The sequence below is a fragment of the Colobus angolensis genome, unplaced genomic scaffold, assembly GCF_000951035.1.
Source record: "Colobus angolensis palliatus isolate OR3802 unplaced genomic scaffold, Cang.pa_1.0 Scaffold147, whole genome shotgun sequence".
NCBI classification, from domain to species: Eukaryota; Metazoa; Chordata; class Mammalia; order Primates; family Cercopithecidae; genus Colobus; species Colobus angolensis.
In genome coordinates, this window is record NW_012114566.1 from 3,088,307 (window position 1) to 3,108,817 (window position 20,511).

General features: G+C 34.8%; 1 protein-coding gene across 1 annotated transcript in view; it reads right to left on the reverse strand.

The window, feature by feature from the left end:
* The window catches only part of LRP1B (low density lipoprotein receptor-related protein 1B), a 1,318,888-nt gene that overhangs the window by 292,354 nt on the left and 1,006,023 nt on the right, over nt 1–20,511 (reverse strand). Inside the window, exons 49-52 of the mRNA XM_011935709.1 lie at nt 12,308–12,430; nt 9,771–9,890; nt 5,053–5,181; nt 1,614–1,736 (exon numbers count right to left, since the gene is read on the reverse strand). Of these exons, the coding sequence (XP_011791099.1) occupies nt 1,614–1,736; nt 5,053–5,181; nt 9,771–9,890; nt 12,308–12,430 (495 nt within the window). The remainder of the gene's footprint in view (nt 1–1,613; nt 1,737–5,052; nt 5,182–9,770; nt 9,891–12,307; nt 12,431–20,511) is intronic.

Here is a 20,511-nt window from a genome sequence, read left to right on the forward strand (position 1 = left end):
TATATAGTATATATAAATTCATTTAATTCTCTGAACAGTCCTAACATTTAAGCCTTGTTATTAAGCACATTTTACGGATGGAAAACTGAGGCCTAGGGAAGTGAAGTGACCTTTTTAAGGTAACATGGCTGTGAAGTGGAAGATCCAGGACTAGAGCCCAGGCTCTCCAGCTCTGGGGTTCATGTTATTAACCACCACACCAGGCTCTCTAGCATTATATAGGATTTCCTCTTACTAACATTCCCAGCTTCTATTCTTTAGTGCCTCCCTCAAGAACGATTCTTCTCAGCTCTGATCTCATTGTGATTCTCATTTCTATTTGACATAATATGTTATGGTACTACATTGAATTTCTGTTTTTTCCATTTATCTGTGACTTTTCCAAGTGGGGCCTCTCTGTCTCATTCACCTCTGGATCAACCAAATATAATGTCTAGCAGAGGGGAGGTATTCAATTGGATATAACTCTGCTTCAGATTTATAGCTTGTGTTATGATGTAGCCTTAAAAATATCACATCAAATGTATGACTTCATGCTGAAATAATCATAAAAACTGATACCCACTAATTTCAGTGAGGTTCATATCAAAGGCCAAGGCTATAGACACTGCACAGGGAGGAAAAACGAAGGCACTAAATCTGTTGCCTTCTATGAGCATATATAAAGTTCACAGCTTTTCATTACATACATTTATTCATGTCTATGCATTCAAATATTTTACAAAAACATTATGTTCACATTAGAGTTCAACTTCAACCGAGCATTTTTAATATATTGATGTTATCATTAAAGTTATATGTTGTATAGATATTATATATAACATGTAGAAAAATATATATAAAGGCAATATACATTTCAAGATAATAACATTAAATTTTATCAAATCATTGAATACATCAAAAGATAAAGGGTAGAAAATATTAAGTATCTGGTTTTCCTGATAATTCTGAATTATATTCTTTTTTTACTCAAATATTTAATTTGGCTATACAACTGAACAAGCCAGCGATATACTGTCTTCAGATTTCAAGTATTTCAAAATATATTAAACTAAAGATTTTTTTTTTAATGTATTTATTTTGAGATAGAGTCTCACTCTGTCACCCAGGCTAGAGTGCAGTGGCATAATCTCGGCTCACTGTGACCACCACTTCCTGGGTACAAGCAATTCTGCCTCAGCCTTTGGAGTAGCTGGGATTATAGGCTAGCGCCACCATGCCCAAGTAATTTTCGTATTTTTAGTAGAGATGGTGTTTCACCATGTTGGCCAGGCTGGTCTTGAACTCCTGACCTCAGGTGATCCACCTGCCTCAGCCTCCCAAAGGGCTAGGACTACAGGCATGAGCCACCACACCTGGCCCAAAGACATTTTTATAAACATTTTCCAATATACTGATGCAAATATACTGCAAACAGGTATGATTTCCAAATAAATGTATTATACTAGAGCTTAAATAAGTTATAGGTGCTGTGATTTTGTATTACTGAATTCACTGGCTCTTGATGACACTAAGAAATGTGTTTGTTTGCTGCTTTAGTTATTTATTTACATACTACTTTTGAAAGACTCTTAGCCTAGGAATCTCTTTCATGAAGTTTTAGACATACTTACCACAATGTGGTGACTCATCAGAGCCATCTCCACAGTCATCATCATGGTCACAAACAAATTGCTTGGGAATGCATACTTTGTTATGGCACATGAAAGCATTTTCATCACATGTATTATTGGGAGCTAAGAAAGACATCACAAAAAATAAAGTCAGATTAGCACATATTTTATCTTCTCCCATATTAGGAGCTTGGGGAATATGTAAAATCATATCCAATAACTCATAGTTACTGAGAAAAAGAAAACTTTGCATAATATTCAATACATCAGATGAGCTAATAATTGCATATGTATTTATATTAGAATGTCTGAATATAAATGCACATAATTCAAGGATTTAGTATTCACGAATTCAACTATTCCAGAGTGACCCTGAATTCAAGCCATGTAGCGATTTTAAATTTGGTGAAGGATGAATTCAAATGTTCATATGTTTGAAAAAATATCTCAGCTAATAATATTCTGGCCTTTTTTTTTTTTAACTTATGCCTACAGTAATGCTGGTAAAGTAATAACAATGTTGCTACCTTGTGAAAAATAGACGTGCAAAGAACAATATTAATGTTCATAAAGGAAGTGTAAAGAAAACTAAGAAGGTTTAGAATGTTACTGTCTTTAAAAAAATAAAATAAAACTTTTTGATAACTTCCAGAGTACGGTGTTGAATTAGGTAAAGGTAAGATCTTTGATGTCATCAGCCCCACCGTAAGTACCACACAAATGAAATGGAATATTGACCCTTTAGGAATATTGATCCATGAAAGCAATGTTCCAACAAGTGGGAAAAATGGTTGATCCAAGTGATCAATAAAATTTCAGCAAAACTTCAAAAGAACATAACTACTGCAGAAAAGAAAAAATTAATACCACATGCATAGAATCATAAGAGGTTTGCAAGGCTCATTCAAATATTTTCAGTAATCTTTGCTTATATTTAAAAGGTAAATGCTATGCAGGACTCAAGGTTTGGGGTATTGCAAATAGCAGTAATCTGCTATATGCTATTGTAGAATGCTGGAAAGAGGAAGGTTTTACAGAAAGTGGCTGTGGCACTTATATTTGTATTCTTAAGGAAGCAATTTACCTTCTTGGTGCATTTGTTTCTTTATCTGTTTAATAGGGATAAAAAATGTATCTGATAAATTTCTTATAAGGAATAGATAACGTATGTGAAGCAGATTTGGCTCATTTTAAGTATTTAATAAATGTCTAGGTGCTCTTTAAACTCCTATTTATATAATGATTATTTTTGGCAGATTCTTCAAAACAGTTCACTACAATATTGTGGGAATTCAATAATGCAAATAACAGCAACAATTACAATAATTGATATGTAACATGGGTACTTGAAAAACTTAGGTGTCTTCCATTTCTCCATTCCATGTCTTAATAAGCACTTTTCTCCCCATGAAACACCTTTCTCCTTATTTGTCCCTCAGGACTCAGATAATATCATCACTTTTTCTTGAAATCATTCCATGAGGCATTTTACGTATTAGTAGGATATTTTACATAATATTTCTTTGTGATTGGAATAGTATATTTTATATACATCACTTTAACACTTAAGATACAGGTATTGTCAATATTCTTTCCCATTGCCTGTAGCCCCCTCTCCCCAGACCATCCCAGTCTCCATGAACCAATAAATCTCTCCCTTTATCTCAGAAATTATTGACATAGTGTAGGTAAAACGTAAGGGTTTTTAAAATGTAATCAGGCATAATTTACTTTTAACAAAGAGTTTTTGGAGGCAGGGCGTGGTGGCTCAAGCCTGTAATCCCAGCACTTTGGGAGGCCGAGACGGGCGGATCACGAGGTCAGGAGATCGAGACCATCCTGGCTAACACAGTGAAACCCCGTCTCTACTAAAAATACAAAAAACTAGCCGGGCGAGGTGGCGGGCGCCTGTAGTCCCAGCTACCCGGGAGGCTGAGGCAGGAGAATGGCGTGAACCCGGGAGGCGGAGCTTGCAGTGAGCTGAGATCCGGCCACAGCACTCCAGCCTGGGTGACAGAGCGAGACCCCCCCAAAAAAAAAAAAAAAAAAAAAAAACAAAGAGTTTTTTAAAGCTGTGTAGAAGCCACAGAGAAGTAGCGTAAACAACTGCCTGTTATAATCAGAGTAAAACTCTGATTTTACTAACTCCTCTTAACTTTGAACTGTATGCCAGCTTGGATAACTCAGGTGAATTACACCAATTCCAATACATGAATTAATCTTTAAAACACTGAGCAACAGTGACTTATTTGGCATTAACACTTTCAGATCACTTGAGTACAATTTGCTGCACTTTAACATAATTTACTTAATAGTACCCATGTGGTCCAAAAGTGTTAATATGCCTCCCAGAGTGTTAACTTGCTACAATAGCAACAGCATACTGGGACCATCTAGATCCCTGAATTGATGCATAATCCTTTATTATGTAGCCCTCAGTGGCCCCATTGACCTTTACAGACACACATATCAGTTTCAAGATCAAAGTGAATTATTCTACAACAATAGTATGAGTTCTGTGCAAATAGGTCTGCCTTGAAGTTTTCTTTTTTCTTTTCTGCTTTATTCCTCATGTACACGTGCACACCCATGCACACGCGCACGCGCGCACACACACACACTCTCTCTCTCTCTTACGTTATGGCTTCAAATACAAAAGATGTGAAGGCAAGCCATTGGAGAGATGACTGGCGGAATTCATTTTAACAAGTGGAGTTCGCAGCATTATTTCTGACAAATTGCTCAGCCCAACAGATCCCCTATGTGACCTTGGGATTTGCATTCATGTATTCAGTCCCTTCATCCTCCTGATTATGCAAAGGAATTCATCTAAAAGTTTACTGTTGAGTAATACCCTGAAAATTTCCTGAGGTGACTTAGAGTCAGAAACTTAGTAAATTGTCTGACCTCCGAAGGTGCTCCTCTGATCCCTCAGCTTCATTCAACTATATCCATACTATTTTTACACGACCCAAGGGTTAATACCCTATCCATAGGACTAATAGGTGTTTACTGACCTCCTGATCAGTAGCTATTTAGGATCAGAGAAGTCATTCCCAGAGTTTCTATAATAGACAATCTAAAAGCCTTCAGGAGGGATGGTGGTGGATGACGCAAAAGAAAAAGTACCAAACCTACTGTACTCGTACACATAAAGTGCAGTTACATTAGCTGAGAAGTGAAATGATAAGTCTGTGTTTATCAAAATGGTTTTAAAATGGGTAACCCGACTGCACATGTTTGAAACATTGAACGGTAGTTAAAGAGGTTGCAGAACTACTGTGATAACAACATCCCACCTGATTAAGTCCAGTACTACCTACGGGCCCAGGAATTGGGAAAGCAATGGGAAATGTGCTACGGCAAATACTACAAAAACAAATGACCAAGGATTCTGTAGCAGTTTTCTTTGACATGCAGCCCTGGCCAGTGTTCATACCGCAGCCTGCTGTGGAAAGCTCATCGCTTCCGTTTGGACAGTCCCTTTCACCATCACAAAGCCAATGTCGGGGCACGCAGGCATGAGAGCCCTGGCAGCTGAACATGTCAGCAGCACAGGTTACAGCACCTGAAACGCAAAAACATAATGCCATTAAGACCACTCTGTGTCCACTGGAAAATGTCTACCATTTACATTTTCTGTAGTAAGGGGGGAAGCAGAAGAATGTTGCTTATAAGGAGGCGATAGTAGTTATTGGGAATCATTAAACATCATTCTTCCCCTGTCGTCGTCTATACATTTTTATCTAAGAAGGTATTATTTCCTAGCTATAGTGTTATATTTCTTAAAGCTACATGGTAGAAAATAATGTATTTTATCCTTGTAAAATGTGGCAAAGCATAGAAATATCATAGAATTGTGAATACACTGAGATAACATTTCTAAAGGACTGAAACTAGAAAAATAATAGTAATTGAAATAATGCCATTTTTATTGCTTAATATGTGCTAAGCACTTAACATATTAACTCATTTAATCCACACAATAAGCCCAACCCATAGAACTATTATTAGTATGTTTTTTACAGAAAAGAAAACCAAGGCTTGGAGAAGTTGAAAAGCTTGCAGAAAGTCGGCCGGGCACGGTGGCTCAAGCCTGTAATCCTGGCACTTTGGGAGGCCGAGACGGGCGGATCACGAGGTCGGGAGATCGAGACCATCCTGGCTAACACGGTGAAACCCCGTCTCTACTAAAAAATACAAAAAACTAGCCGGGCGCGGTGGCGGGCGCCTGTAGTCCCAGCTACTCGGGAGGCTGAGGCAGGAGAATGGCGCGAACCCGAGAGGCGGAGCTTGCAGTGAGCTGAGATCCAGCCACTGCACTCCAGCCAGAGCGGCAGCGCGAGACTCCGTCTCAAAAAAAAAAAGAAAGAAGAAAAAAAAAAAAGAAAGTCACAAGTTTCACATGATTCCCCATGCTGCACTGGGAGTCCAGAACCCGCTGAGTCCTAAGTACCATCTTTTGACCACTCATGTCGTTACCATTACTCTCCATCCTGTAGTACCAAAAGAAAAAATGTATGCACATTCCATTTTTTCATGCATAATAATTTGATTATACATAAAGGTATTATTTCATGAATAATAATACCTTTGCTCTATCATCGCAATGTTTCTTTATTTGCATGATAATGTCTTTCAAAAAATGCTTGTTGATTTGGACTCTGAAGTACAAAAGGTTCCTCTTTCCTTCCACTTATGATCATAGGGTAGCCATATGTCAATGACCCTCTCTCCTAATGTTTTCCTAGTCCCTGTGCAGTTATATACAATGAATGTTTTGAATGTTCCGTTTGTTTGTAAAAGTACCTGAGTGAATCCTAAATCTCTCTTTTTTTAAAATTTTACTTTCTTATGACCCAAAGTTACCCAGAATAGACGCTAAAAAAGAAACTTTCTGAAATGCTGAAAATAATATATTATCTCCAGGAAGGAAATATAAGTGACTAGATGAAAAATATTTGTTTCTAACAATTGAAAGCAGCAGCCAATGTGTTTTAATTGGATTATCATTTATCCTCTTACTTTTCAGCCAGAGTTGTTAGGAGCAGAAAATTCTTTTTGAGGTAATGTTTTCAATATGGTAAGCAGTGAGGTATCACCATACAATCCTCGAGGAGTCTTTTGCAACATAAACATACCTGTTCTTGACATATACCTTAGCCTGAAGGAAAGGATGAAGAGTGAATGTTGACAAATCCCCCACTAATCTAGATTTGCTTATTTAATTGAGGATCTATTTAATAGAATGAAGTTTAACATGTTATATAATACTGGAAGAAGTTAGAAAATAATCTATTAAATAAAGGTACTTTCATTTAAAAATGATTTTGTTTGCTAACTAGTATGTCTTTAGTATTTTCTGTAATAAAATTCTCTTTCCACAGAAAATATTTTTATATTATTGCTCCTTATCTATCCTTTTTAAGCTTGCCATGAAAACATAAAGTGTCCTTTTTACTATTATATTCTCAATTCAATGCTTTGTATAACATTTTTACTTTTTAGCTTGAGATTTTTGTAACTGCATTTTTTTCTCTTAAGGAAGTTTTGATAAATGTAAAATTTCTTGTCTACTGCCATATTATCACTTTAATTTGTTCTCAAGGCAGTCTGATAGAAAGAGTCCTTATATGGCAGTGGAGAAATCTAATTCTGTATGACCTTGGTGAAGACTAGTGTCTGAATTACCCTATCTTTAAAATGATGGGTATGACTGGATAATTACCAAGATACTCCAGCTATAAAATGGCGTAAGGCTCTTTGTAGCTAATTTTCTGGCTCCCTTGACAGTATTCAACAGATTTTGTGTTAAGAACATGCCAAAATATCATAGTCAATTGGGAAGAAAATGGACCAAAGAAAAAATTCATGACTTTATTTCATAGTTGCCACTGCCATCTGGAGACATATTGCCTTCCTCAGGGAAAAGAATCCCTAGGGAGAAGAAAGACACATTGATAAATTCCACTAGATCCATCTTGCACACCCACTCGGATAATATTTGATTGATAAGAGTCACTATCCTATTTAATATTTCAGAATCTGAATTCTGCTCATACCTCTGTCATAGTTAACTATCTGAGTGACCTCAGGCAAATTTATTAATTTCTGTGAGTTTCTCTTTTTTCATCTTTCAAAAGATGGAAATAAACTAGACCATGGTTTTCACAATGGACCCTCAATATTCCAGATCAGAATCACTCTATGCATATCAATAAAGAATGTGTTTACATCCTGCATCAGAATATTTTGAATTGGAAATTGGGAAACTACATTTTTAATACACTTCTGAGAAGGATCTTTTGTACTCCAAAGGTTGAAAACAAGTGAGATAAATTATTTATAACATTATTTTCCTGTTCGAAAATATGAAGTTCAGTTCATTGACAGATGATTGGTCTAAAGCAGCATTTTCTTTATGTGTCTCAAGCTTGGTAGTTAGTACATAAAATACAGCTCATAATTAAAGCAAATTAGCTCAGTATTTTGATTACAGGTAAACATGTCCATTTTCTTATTAGTCTTTAATAAAAAAACATTATTAGGACACTGACAATACTTTGACAAAGAAATGAGGCAGGAGAAATAAAATCAGAAAAACCTCATAAATACAGTGTGCATTGGTTATGTTAGATGATCATACTAGGTATATAGTTATATAGGGATAAATCTTTTTGTATCCAATTAATAGGTAAGGAATCATCAAAATAAGGAATAAAACGAAGCGGTCTGTGATTACACAGCCTGCAAATGCAGATGTGAGAGAACTAATCTCTACACGACTTTAGAGATTTTTGCCCCTATAATATTGTGTCCATTCAGAAAGTACAGTGTTATCAATGGGGCCATTTAGTGCAGAGGTTAACAAAAGTCAAAGGTAAGATAATTTTAGAGATTGAAACCTTGCTCATCCTATTGTAAATAGGTAATTCTTTTATTAAAATTATTTTTAAAAATAATAGCAAAGAGAAACAGACTGTCAGACATCTAATTGGCTACTGACTTTTTTTCATTCATAGCTTTTTGATAGTGATCTTTCTATTTGTCTGTGGCATAACTGTAGATTGTTTCAGTTGTGTAAGTAAAAAGTAGATTTTGAGTGACTTCAATACAAGAAAATAAATCGCCTGCTTTCAAGAATATCTCCAATTTCATATTGTTTACAAAGAACTTCAGTTTAGCTTGAATACTATAAAATACTACCTTTCTCCATGTTTGTGATAGAAATAGCAGTCCACAAACCCTGAAATTTAAAAGAGGCGTTAAATACACTAAAATCTATACATACACCTTATTCTATGATTTGGGTCCTTCTCTTCCTAAAAGAGGATGGTAACAGCTGCCACCAAAGGCTGATGTAATGAGTAAAGAATATATATCTACAGATACGAATGTATGTGCAGAAATAGATTACATAGACAACCAAAAGACATCTACACAAATTAGTGAAATTCTTAGCCGGTTAGAAAAAAAAAAATTAAAGATTAGCTTGTTTCCTTCTTTTACCCCTTAGGAAACTCAGTGAATAATTCTATTTAACTATTTGTTAAATATTTGTGAATATTAAAAAGCAATTATACTGACCTTATAATTGACATATAGTAAATACAGATATTTGATACTAATACCTCTAATCCTATAAAGCTACATTTTAAACTGCATTTTAATATCATATAAAATAGCCATCTTCCTTCACTTCTTATTTAAAACAATTCAGCAATAAGGATGACTATAACACACAACATATGCACATAAACAGCATGTGTGGCTGGTGACAGTATAAATTAGTATACTAATTTTGGAGGGTAACAGTGGTATATAGGATGCATCATGAAAAAAATTGTTTGATTATTTGACCCTGTAATCTCAGTCTTTGATATTTGCTTCAAGGAAGTCACTGAAAACTTTACACAAAATGTACAAACACATTTATTGTGATAATATTAAGGAAACATATCAAATACTGAAAAACAGCTTTATATATAAAAAATAGAATAAAGGATTGTCATGAAAATAATAAAAACAGCTACCTAGAAATGTACACATAACTTGTATGTTAATTTTAATAAATTAGCAAATTTTGTGTATGCTCTAAAATGATAGAGCATATATAATGCTTAAAAACTGATTGAGGACAGAAAATAGACAACTCACCACAAATGCTATCACTTTCATCTAATCCATCCCCACAATCATCCTCTCCATCACAAATCCAATGCTTAGAAATACATTTTTGTGCAGAACAAGCAAATTGGTTCCAAGAGCAAGAAGAATCTAGAAAACAAACAAAAGGAAAAAAAAAATTAGGTTGAGACCGTCTTACAACAGATCCGACAGTGAGAAGATTCATTCTTAGACTCTGCTAAAATCAACCATCCTATAATAAAAGAAGCCAAATTCTTCTTCTCTATGATAATTCTATGAAATTTTGGCATCAGCTTGGATATTCCCCCTGTGTTTCCAGTTTATACAACCATTATTTCTTCAACGTGATTCTTACAAGTCTTGCCTTCGAGATAGTCCTAATACTGGTCACTCTACTCCAGGTATATTTGTCTGTTTTCTTTTTTTTTTTTTAATGTGTGATGTACATATATAAAATAAATATTTCTGGTGTAGTCTAGTCATACTTTTAAACTTTAAATCTATATTTGAGCCAAGATAAAAAATTAAATCTTTTTTTTTTTTTTTTTTTTTTTTTGAGACGGAGTCTCGCTCTGTCACCCAGGCTGGAGTGCTGTGGCCAGATCTCAGCTCACTGCAAGCTCCGCCTCCCGGGTTCGCGCCATTCTCCTGCCTCAGCCTCCCGGGTAGCTGGGACTACAGGCGCCACCACCTCGCCCGGCTAGTTTTTTGTAGTTTTTAGTAGAGACGGGGTTTCACCGTGTTAGCCAGGATGGTCTCGATCTCCTGACCTCGTGATCCGCCCGTCTCGGCCTCCCAAAGTGCTGGGATTACAGGCTTGAGCCACCGCACCCGGCAAAAAAAAATTAAATCCTAAGTAAGGTAACAATATGGTGGACTGACCAGCAGATAGGTTTGTTTTTAAAAGTGGGTGACTAAGGAGGTTATAGCTTGAAGATAAACTGACAGTTTTGAATCTAGCAACTGTGCTGATGTTTTTGTGTTGCTTCCTTGGAAACACTTGAATTTGTTATACCTGACTAATAACACTTAAATCAACTGGCATAGTTGCTGACTTTTTTATTATTAGATTATGTTTTTATAATAACAACATACTCCATTTATTTCCAAAGCCAATTTTGTTATTGCTTTCCTCCATTCCCAGCCTCCCCTTTTACCCAGCATATTTATCACTAGAAAATATTCAAAAGTAAAATCCTTCCAAATTAAGGTGTTCAAAAGATAAACTCTTGTAAAAATAGCAATTTTGCTTTTGATTTCACAAACAGTTGCAAAACTTTGCATTTTCACTTAAAATGCTTAATTAGATGACCAGTAAAACAGAGAACATTAGAAAACTGAAGTTTGGAAAAAATAAACTTAAAGAAGATAGGATCATGTAACGGCCACTGTTCAGAAATTATGAATCCACATATGGTATTTTGGAAGTTCTCTGCTAGTCTTGTTCAAAATCTGGCTCCAATGTAAAGATATACAGCATCTTAATCAAACAAAATGCACCTTCACATTTCACGATGACATTTACTTTTAGGAGAGTTTGACATTTCACAGAAAATCTGTTTTTAATCTTTTTTCTGCTCTATCTGTTCACCACAGTGTATGTTATTTGTGCTAAATGTAAATAGTGATAATATACCTTGCTTTCCTATTGGAAATTTCTTTGATTTGCAAATCACAAAATCCATACATTTTAGAAAATAAATTTAAAAATGCTTTCTTAGTTTGACAACATAACATGAAATAAAGTGTACACACACAGAAATTAGGAGGTAGAAGATGAAAGGCAAAAGTTTAAAGAAATAGAAGTTTATGTATATTATTGAAAGTTATACATGTAATTAGTAGAAAATTTCAGTATAATAATATTCAGTCAGCTCTCCACATGTGTGTGTTAATATCCATGGATTCAACAAACCACAGATCAGAAGTATTTGAAAAAATAAAATTAAATAATAACAATACAAGAATAAAATATAATACAAACAAAAACAATACAACGAAACAACAATTAACAGAGTATTTACATTGCATTAGGCATTATAAGTAATCAAGAGGTTATTTAAAATGTACAGGAGGATGTGCATAGGTTATATGCAAAATACTAAGCTGCTTTATATAAGGGACTTGAGCATCCATGGGTTTTGGTGTCCACAGGGTGTTAGACCCAATTCCCCATGCAGATGCCAATAATAGGTGGGGGAAATATAATAAGTAGTGCGTGTCAAATCCTTATATTATAGCAGAAAGCAAATATATTAGGTACAACCTAAAGGTAATAAATTAAGAAAAGGTATAACTTTATTACACCTGTATTATAAACTGATGGAAGTAATTATTCAACAAAAACACAGAAGGTTAAAAGAAAAGTCTAGGACCAAAGAGTGTTAGTCTTCATTTTTAATATTTACCATTTTTTATTATCTAATAAAAACATAAATTAGTTAAAATCGACTGACAATATTTTGGATAAAATCCCTATATAAGAGAATACTAACATACAAGTAATAGTAAGGTTAACAAAACTAAAGCTAAATACAATGTCTCACCACAGTGGAATTCATCAAGTCCATCCTCACAATCTTGCTGACCATCGCATATCCAGGTAGTCAAAATGCATCTTCCACTAGGACAACTAAAATAATTTTCTTCACATGTGTGTTTGTTTCGAACTGTGATAAAATATAAAACGTAATGTCAAACAATTCAAATTAATTTTAGACTTCTGAAATATAGGTAGATAAAACATTAATACTCCCTGAACTGAAAGAGACAAATAATAAGTAAACTTTAAAAGAGCTAAGATGTTTTCCTAAAGAACGTCAAGGTTATGAAAATAAAGGAAAGACTGAGAAATCGTCCCAGAACAGAGACCCAGGAGACATGATAATCCAATCCAATCCAGTATGGAGTCCTAGAACAGAAAAAGTACAGTAATGTAAAATCAGTTTAAATTATAACAGAGTGGCACTTAGTTAATAAACATAAAATAAAGCTAAAAATATATATACGACTTTAAATTGAGTGAGCCTAAGGCCAAAGAATAATATTTGGGTGAAAAATATTCTGAATTCCATGTTCATAGCACAAAATAATAATACATTGGTGTATCTTTGCTGGAAAAGTGTGAATTTAGTGTTTCTATGGCCCTCTATTTGGAGTATTCCTTAACAGTATTTAAACAATTATTCTTTATTTTAAGGAAGAATAATCGAGTTACACTGGCAAATCTAAAATTATTATACCTTCCAGAATTATCACAAAAAAGTAACTGTATATAAAATTATTTTTTTCTTTTGAGATGGAGTCCCACTCTGTCACCCATATTGGAGTGCAGTGGCACAATCTTGACTCACTGCAAACTCCGTCTCCCAGGTTCAAGTGATTCTCCTGCCTCAGACTCCTGAGTAACTGAGACTACAGGCACATGCCACCACTCTCAACTAATTTTTGTATTTTTAGTAGAGACGAGGTTTTACCATATTGGTCAGGCTGCTCTTGAACTTCTGATCTCATGATCTACCCACCTTGGCCTCCCAAAGTGCTGGGATTACAGGTGTGAGCCACAGCACTCAGCCTATATTTATCTTTTAATTGGGTGTTATCTGTTCCATTGCTCCTTCAAGTTTTCATGATTTTAGACTGTTTGATCTATAGCCAAGCAGGAAGTAAACCCTAGTGTATATATCCCAATCACACTGTAATGGTCCATTATGACTATTTTAAGATAACAAAAATTGTATGCATTTTATTTTTTATATGTCGACTTTGTAGATATAATTAAAAATGAAAATACATTTTTTTTAGTGAATTCAGCATTAAGCCAAAACATTTTAGGGTGCTTAGGATGTTTCCTGGATCTAACCTAAAGAATTTAGGCTGACCATTGCTGGCTTCCTGTCTGTCCACCTGTCTTATAAGCCTGCATGCAGGTCCCTTTCCTTCTTACCCAATAAAAAATTTATTATTCTCAATTAGTGTTGAAAGTTAATTTTTAAGATAACTTATTAATACTAGAAAGAGATGGAGATCACAACAAAGAAAAATAAAATATTAGTTTAATTAATATCTATCATACCCTGACCTCAAGATAATTTCAAAATTAACTACAGTCGTACTGAGGTAAAGAATGTGTTGTTGCAATCAGAAAATTAGATTAAGAATCTTGGCGCCAGTTTCGCTGAGCAGTGGTTTGTAGTTCTCCTTGAAGAGGTCCTTCATATCCCTTGTAAGTTGGATTCCTAGATATTTTATTCTCTTTTTAACAATTGTGAATGGGAGTTCACTCATGATTTGGCTGTTTGTCTGTTAACAGTGTATAAGAATGCTTGTGATTTTTGAACATTGATTTTGTATCCTGAGACTTCGCTTGAAGTTGCTTATCAGCTTAAGGAGATTTTGGGCTGAGACAATGGGATTTTCTAAATATACACTTACATCATCTGCAAACAGGGACGATTTGACTTCCTCTTTTCCTAATTGAATACCCTTTATTTCTTTCTCTTGCCTTACTGCCCTGACCAGAAATAAAAATGGACACAAACAAATGGAAGAACATTCCATGCTCATTCATAGGAAGAATAAATATTGTAAAAACTGCTATATTGCTCAAGGTAATTTATAGATTCAATGCCATCCCCAGCAAGCTACCAATGACTTTCTTCACGGAATTGGAAAAAACTACTTTAAAGTCCATATGGAACTAAAAAAGAGTCCACATTGCCAAGACAATCCTAAGCAAAAAGAACAAAGCTGGAGGCATCACAATACCTGAATTCAAACTACACTAAAAGTTTACAGTAACCAAAACAGCATGGTACTGGTACCAAAACAGAGATTTAGACCAATGGAACAGAACAGAGGCCTCAGAAATAAAACTACACATCTACAACCATCGATCTTTGACAAACCTAACAAAAACAAGAAATGGGGAAAGAATTCTTTATTTAATAAATGGTTCTGGGAAAATAGGCTAGCCATATGTAAAAAGCTGGAACTGGATCCCTTCCTTACACCTTATACAAAAATTAATTCAAGATGGATTAAAGACTTAAATATTAGACCTAAAACCATAAAAACCCTAGAAGAAATCCTTGGCAGTACCATTCAGGACATAGGCATGGGCAACGACTTCATGACTAAAACACCCAAAGCAATGGCAACAAAAGACAAAATAGACAAATGGGATCTAATTAAACTAAAGAGCTTCTGCACAGCAAAAGAAACTACCATCGGAGTGAACAGGCAACCTACAGAATGGGAGAAAATTTTTGCAATCTACCCATCTGACGCAGGTCTAATATCCAGAATCTACAAAGAACTCAAACAAATTTACAAGAAAAAAACAAACAACCCCATCAAAAAGTGGGCAAAGGATATGAATGGACACTTTTCAAAAGAAGACATGTATACAGCCAACAGACACATGAAAAAGTGCTCGTCATCACTGGCCATCAGAGAAATGCAAATCAAAACCACAATGAGATAGATACCATCTCACACTAGTTAGAATGGCAATCATTAAAAAGTCAGGAAACAACAGGTGCTGGAAAGGATGTGGAGAAATAGGAACACTTTCACACTGTTGGTGGGAGTGTAAGCTAGTTCAAACATTGCAGAAGACAGTGTGTCAATCTCTCAAGGTTCTAGAACTAGAAATACAATTTGACCCAATGATCCTATTGCTGGGTATATACCCAAAGGATTATAAATCATGCTGCTATAAAGACACATGCACACATATATTTATTGCGGCACTATTCACAATAGCAAAAATTTGGAATCAACTCAAATGTCCATCAATAATAGACTGGATTAAGAAAATGTGGCACATATACACCATGGAATACTATGTAGCCATAGAAAAGGATGAATTCACGTTCTTTGTAGGGACATGGATAAAGCTGGAAACCATCATCCTGAGCAAACTATCGCAAGACAGAAAACCAAACACCACATATTCTCACTCATAGGTGGGAACTGAACAATGAGAACACTTGGACACAGGGCGGGGAACATCACACACTGGGGTCTGGCATGGAGTTGGGGGTGGGGGAGGTATAGCATTAGGAGAAATGCCTAATGTAGATGGCGAGCTGATGGGTGCAGCACACCAAAATGACACATGTATGCATATGTAACAAACCTGCACATTGTGCACATGTACCCTAGAACTTAAAGTACAATTTTTTAAAAAAGGAAAAAAGGGAAGAATCTTGGTGCCAGTTTCATGAGTCTAAAGTAATGTGTCTATATTTCTTATAAATATTTTATATAATTAACTTTTTTTATGTGAAAGACTTACAGTGAGCTACAGTCAAATGCTCTGGAATTTAGAATATGGATAGCAAGAATACTCAACAAAACTCAAGAGAAGTTTGAAATCTAACACAAAGAAAACAGAAAAAAAAAATTAGGATTTGAAAGACAACATAGAAGTATTAAGAAAGAACTAAACAGAACTTTCAGAATTAAAAAAAATCACTACAGAAGTTCCAAATACAACTGAAAGCCTTAACAGTAGACTAGACCAAGCAGAAGAAAGAATTCCAAAGCTGGGAGACAGGTCCTTCAAATTAATTTTTTTTTTTCAAAAATAAAGAAAAAAAATTTTAGAAAATGAACAAAGCTTTTGAGAAATATAGGATCATGAAAAGTGATAAAATCTATGACCTATTGAGATTCATGAGAGCGAAGAGAAAGTATACAACATAGAAAACATATCTGATGGTATAATTCATGAAAATATCCCCAATCTTGCTAGAGAAATCAACAGACATATTCAAGATAGCCAGAGATCTCCTGCAAGATACTGAACAAGACAATCATCCCCAAGGCACAGCACATGGTCATTGGGCTGTCCAAAATCAACACAAAAGAAGTTCGAAAGCAGCTATGAAAATGGGCCATATCACCTATAAAGTGAAACCTAGCAGACTAACAACCGACTTCTCAGCAGAAACCTTAATACCCAGAAGAGATTGGGGTCCTATGTTTAGCATTCTTAAGGAAAAGAAATGCCAGTTAAGAATTTTATATTCCACCAAACTAACTCCATAAATAAAGGAGAAATAAAGTCTTTCCCAGACAAGCAATTGTTAAAAGACTAGATCACCACCAGATCAGTACTAGAAGAGAGCCTTAAGGGGATTCTTTGAATGGAAATGAAAGAATGATACTACCATAAAAGAACACATAAGCACACAGCCCATGAACCCTATAAAGCAACTACACAAATGACACTAAAAATCACCTAGCTAACAACACTACAACGAGAACAAAATCTCACATGTCAATATTAACCTTGAATGCAAATGGCCTTAAAAGAGATAGAGTTGTAAACTGGATAAAAAAGCAAAACCTATCCTTCTGCCATCTTCAAGAGACCTATCTGACATGTAATGACACCCATAGGCTCAAAGAAAAGGGTGAAGAAAGATCTATCATGCAAATGGAAAACCAAAAAGAGCAGTATTTGCTATTCTTATATCAGATAAAACAGAGTCTAAAACGACAGAAAAAAAAAATAAAGAAGAGCATCTAGATTTGTAAAACTAGTACTTCTAGACCTACAAAACAACTTGATAGCCACACAATAATAGTAGCGGAATTCAATACACCAGTGACATCATTAGGTCAATGGGGCAGAAAACTAACAAGCAAATTCTGACTGTAATTCAACACTTGACCAATTGGACCTAATAGACATCCACAGAACACTCCAGATGACCGTAGCATATACATTCTTCTCATCTGTACGCAAAACATACTCTAAAGTTAGCCACATGTGTGGTCAAAAAACAAGTCTCATTAATTTTTTAAAAAATACAAAATTCTCAGGCCTCAGTGAAATAAAAATAGAAAAAAATAGAAATCAATAACCAGAGGAATACTCAAAACCATACAACATAGAAATTAAAACTTGCTCCGAATGAATTTTGGTTAAATAATGAAATTAAAGCAGATAATAAATGATTATTTGAAATAAATGAAAGCAGAGACACAATATACCAAAACCTCTGAGATGTGGCAAAAGTAGTATTAAAAGGAAGGTTTCAGTACTAAATGTCTACATCGAAAAAATAGAAAGAGCTCAAATAACAATCTAACTGCACCTAAAGGAACCAAGAAAAGCAAAAACTAATCCCAAAGTCAACAGAAGAAAAAAACTAAAATCAGAGCAGAACAAATTAAAATGAGACTCCAAAAACTACACAAGGATCAATGAAATGAAATGTTGGTTCTTTTAAAGGATAGACAAAGTTGATTGACCGCTTGTTAGATTAACACAAAAAAGAGAGAAGACTAAAATAATCACAATCAGAAATGACAAAGGCAACATAACAACTGATCCCACAAAATATCATTAGAAACTATTGTGAACACCTGCTTGCATACATACTATAAAATCTAGAGAAAATGAATAAATTTCTGGAAAGGCACGATCTCCTAAAATTGAGCAAGGAAGACATTGAAAACATGAATAGATCAATTAGTTTTAAAACTGAATCAGTAAGTTAAAAATGTACAAATAAAAAAAAAAAGCCCTGGAACAGATACATTCACAGCCAAGTTCTACCAGGTGTACAAAGAAGAGCTGATACCAATCCTGCTGAAACTGTTCCAGATAATTAAGGAGGTGAGATTTCTCCTAACTCATTCTATGAAATCAGGATCATCCTAATAACAAAATCTAACAAAGACCCAACAACCACCACAGGAAAACTACAGATCAATATCCCTCATGAACATAGGAACAAAACCCTTCCAACAAACTACTAGCAAACCAAATTCACCAAACCAACACATCAAAAATCGAATTCACAATGGGCAAGTAGGCTTTATTCCTGGGATTCCAGGTTGGTGCAACATAGGCAAATCAATAAGTATGATTCACTACATAAACCGAATTAGGAACAAAACCCACATGATCATCTCAATAGACACAGAAAAAACATTCAATAAAATCCAATATCCCTTCATGATAACAATCCTCGACAAACTAGTCATGGAAAGAAAATAAGAGCCATCTGTGACAAACCCAAAGCCAACTTCAAACTGAAGGTGCAAAAGCTGGAGTCATTCCATCTGAGAACAGGAACAAGACAGGGATGTTCACTCTCACCACTGCTTTTCAACATAGTATAGGAAATCTTAGCCAGAGCAATCAGGCTAGAGAAAGAAATAAAAGGCATGCAAATAGAAAAAGAGGAAATCAAACTATTTCTCTTCACTGACATCATAAATGTACACCTAAACACTCTGCAAAAAAGGCCTCTAGATCTCATAATCAAGTTTAGTGAAGATGCAAAATTAATGTATAAAAATCAGTAGCATCACTATACACCAATAAAGTTCAAGCTGAGGGCTAAATGAAAAAACACAATCCCACTTACCATGGGCAAAAGAACAAAATTGGCCTCCAACCTCTTATCATATACAAAAAGTAAGTCAAAGAAGTTTGAAGAATTAAATGTATGATCTCAAGCCATAACAATACTAGAAGAAATCCTAGGAAATACTTTTCTGGACACAGTCCTAGGAAAAGAATTTATGACTAAGTCCTCAAAAGCAATTGCAAAAAAAAACAAAAATTGACAAGTGGGATTTCATTAAACTGAAGAGCTTCTACACAACACCAAAAATACTATCAACAGAGTAAACAGGTACCCTGGGAGAAAAGATTTTCCAACTATATATCTGGCAAAGAACAAGTATCCAGAATCTATAAGGAATTTAAATAAATCAATAAGAAATAAAAAACACAAATAACCCCATTAAAAAGGGGTCGAGTATACAAACAGACACTTCTCAAAAGAAGACATAAAAGTGTCCAACGAACACATAAAAAAGTGCTCAACATCACTAATCATGAGAGAAATGCAAATCAAAACCACGAGATACCATCTCATAGTAGTCAGAATGCCTTTTGTTTAAAAAGTCAAAAAATAAGATGTTGGTTAGGTTGTGGAGAAAAAGAAACACTTACACACGGTTGATAGGAATGTAAATTAGTTCAACCCCTGTGAAAAGTAGTTTGGAGATTTCCCAAAAACTAAAAGTAGAACTATGATTTAACCCAATCTCATCACATACTCAAAGGAAAATAAAGATACATGCATTCATATGTTTATTGAAACACTACCCACAATAGCAAATATATTAAATTAATGTAGATGTCCATCACCGGTGGACTTGATAAAGAATATATGGTACACATACACCATAGAATACTATACAGTCATAAAAAAGTGAAATCATGTCTTTTGCAGTAACATGAGTGCAGCTCGAGAGCATTATCCTAAGTAAATCAATGCAAGAACAGAAAACCAAATACCACATGTTCCCAGTTATAAGTGGGAGCCAAACATTGAGTACACAACAAAGTGAAGATGGCTGAAAAATTTTCTATTGGGTACCATGTTCACTAAATGGGTGACAGGATCCATACAAGCCCAAACCTCAGCATCATGCAATACACCCAAGTAATAAGCCTGCACATGTCCACTCTGACTGTAAAATAAAAATTTAAACAATTATATTTTATACATGATAAAAGAACCATCACAAATTTAGAAATAATAAATGTATCATCTACTAAAAAATCAGATTTCCATAGTAGATTGTGTGTGTATAAACTTTTGTGCAAAATACTTATGAATATCATTTCTTAAAATAGCTTAAAAAATATTACATATCAACTAAACATGAAAAACACGGCTGTAGCAGCAGAGTGGAGACAGGCAAACAAGTA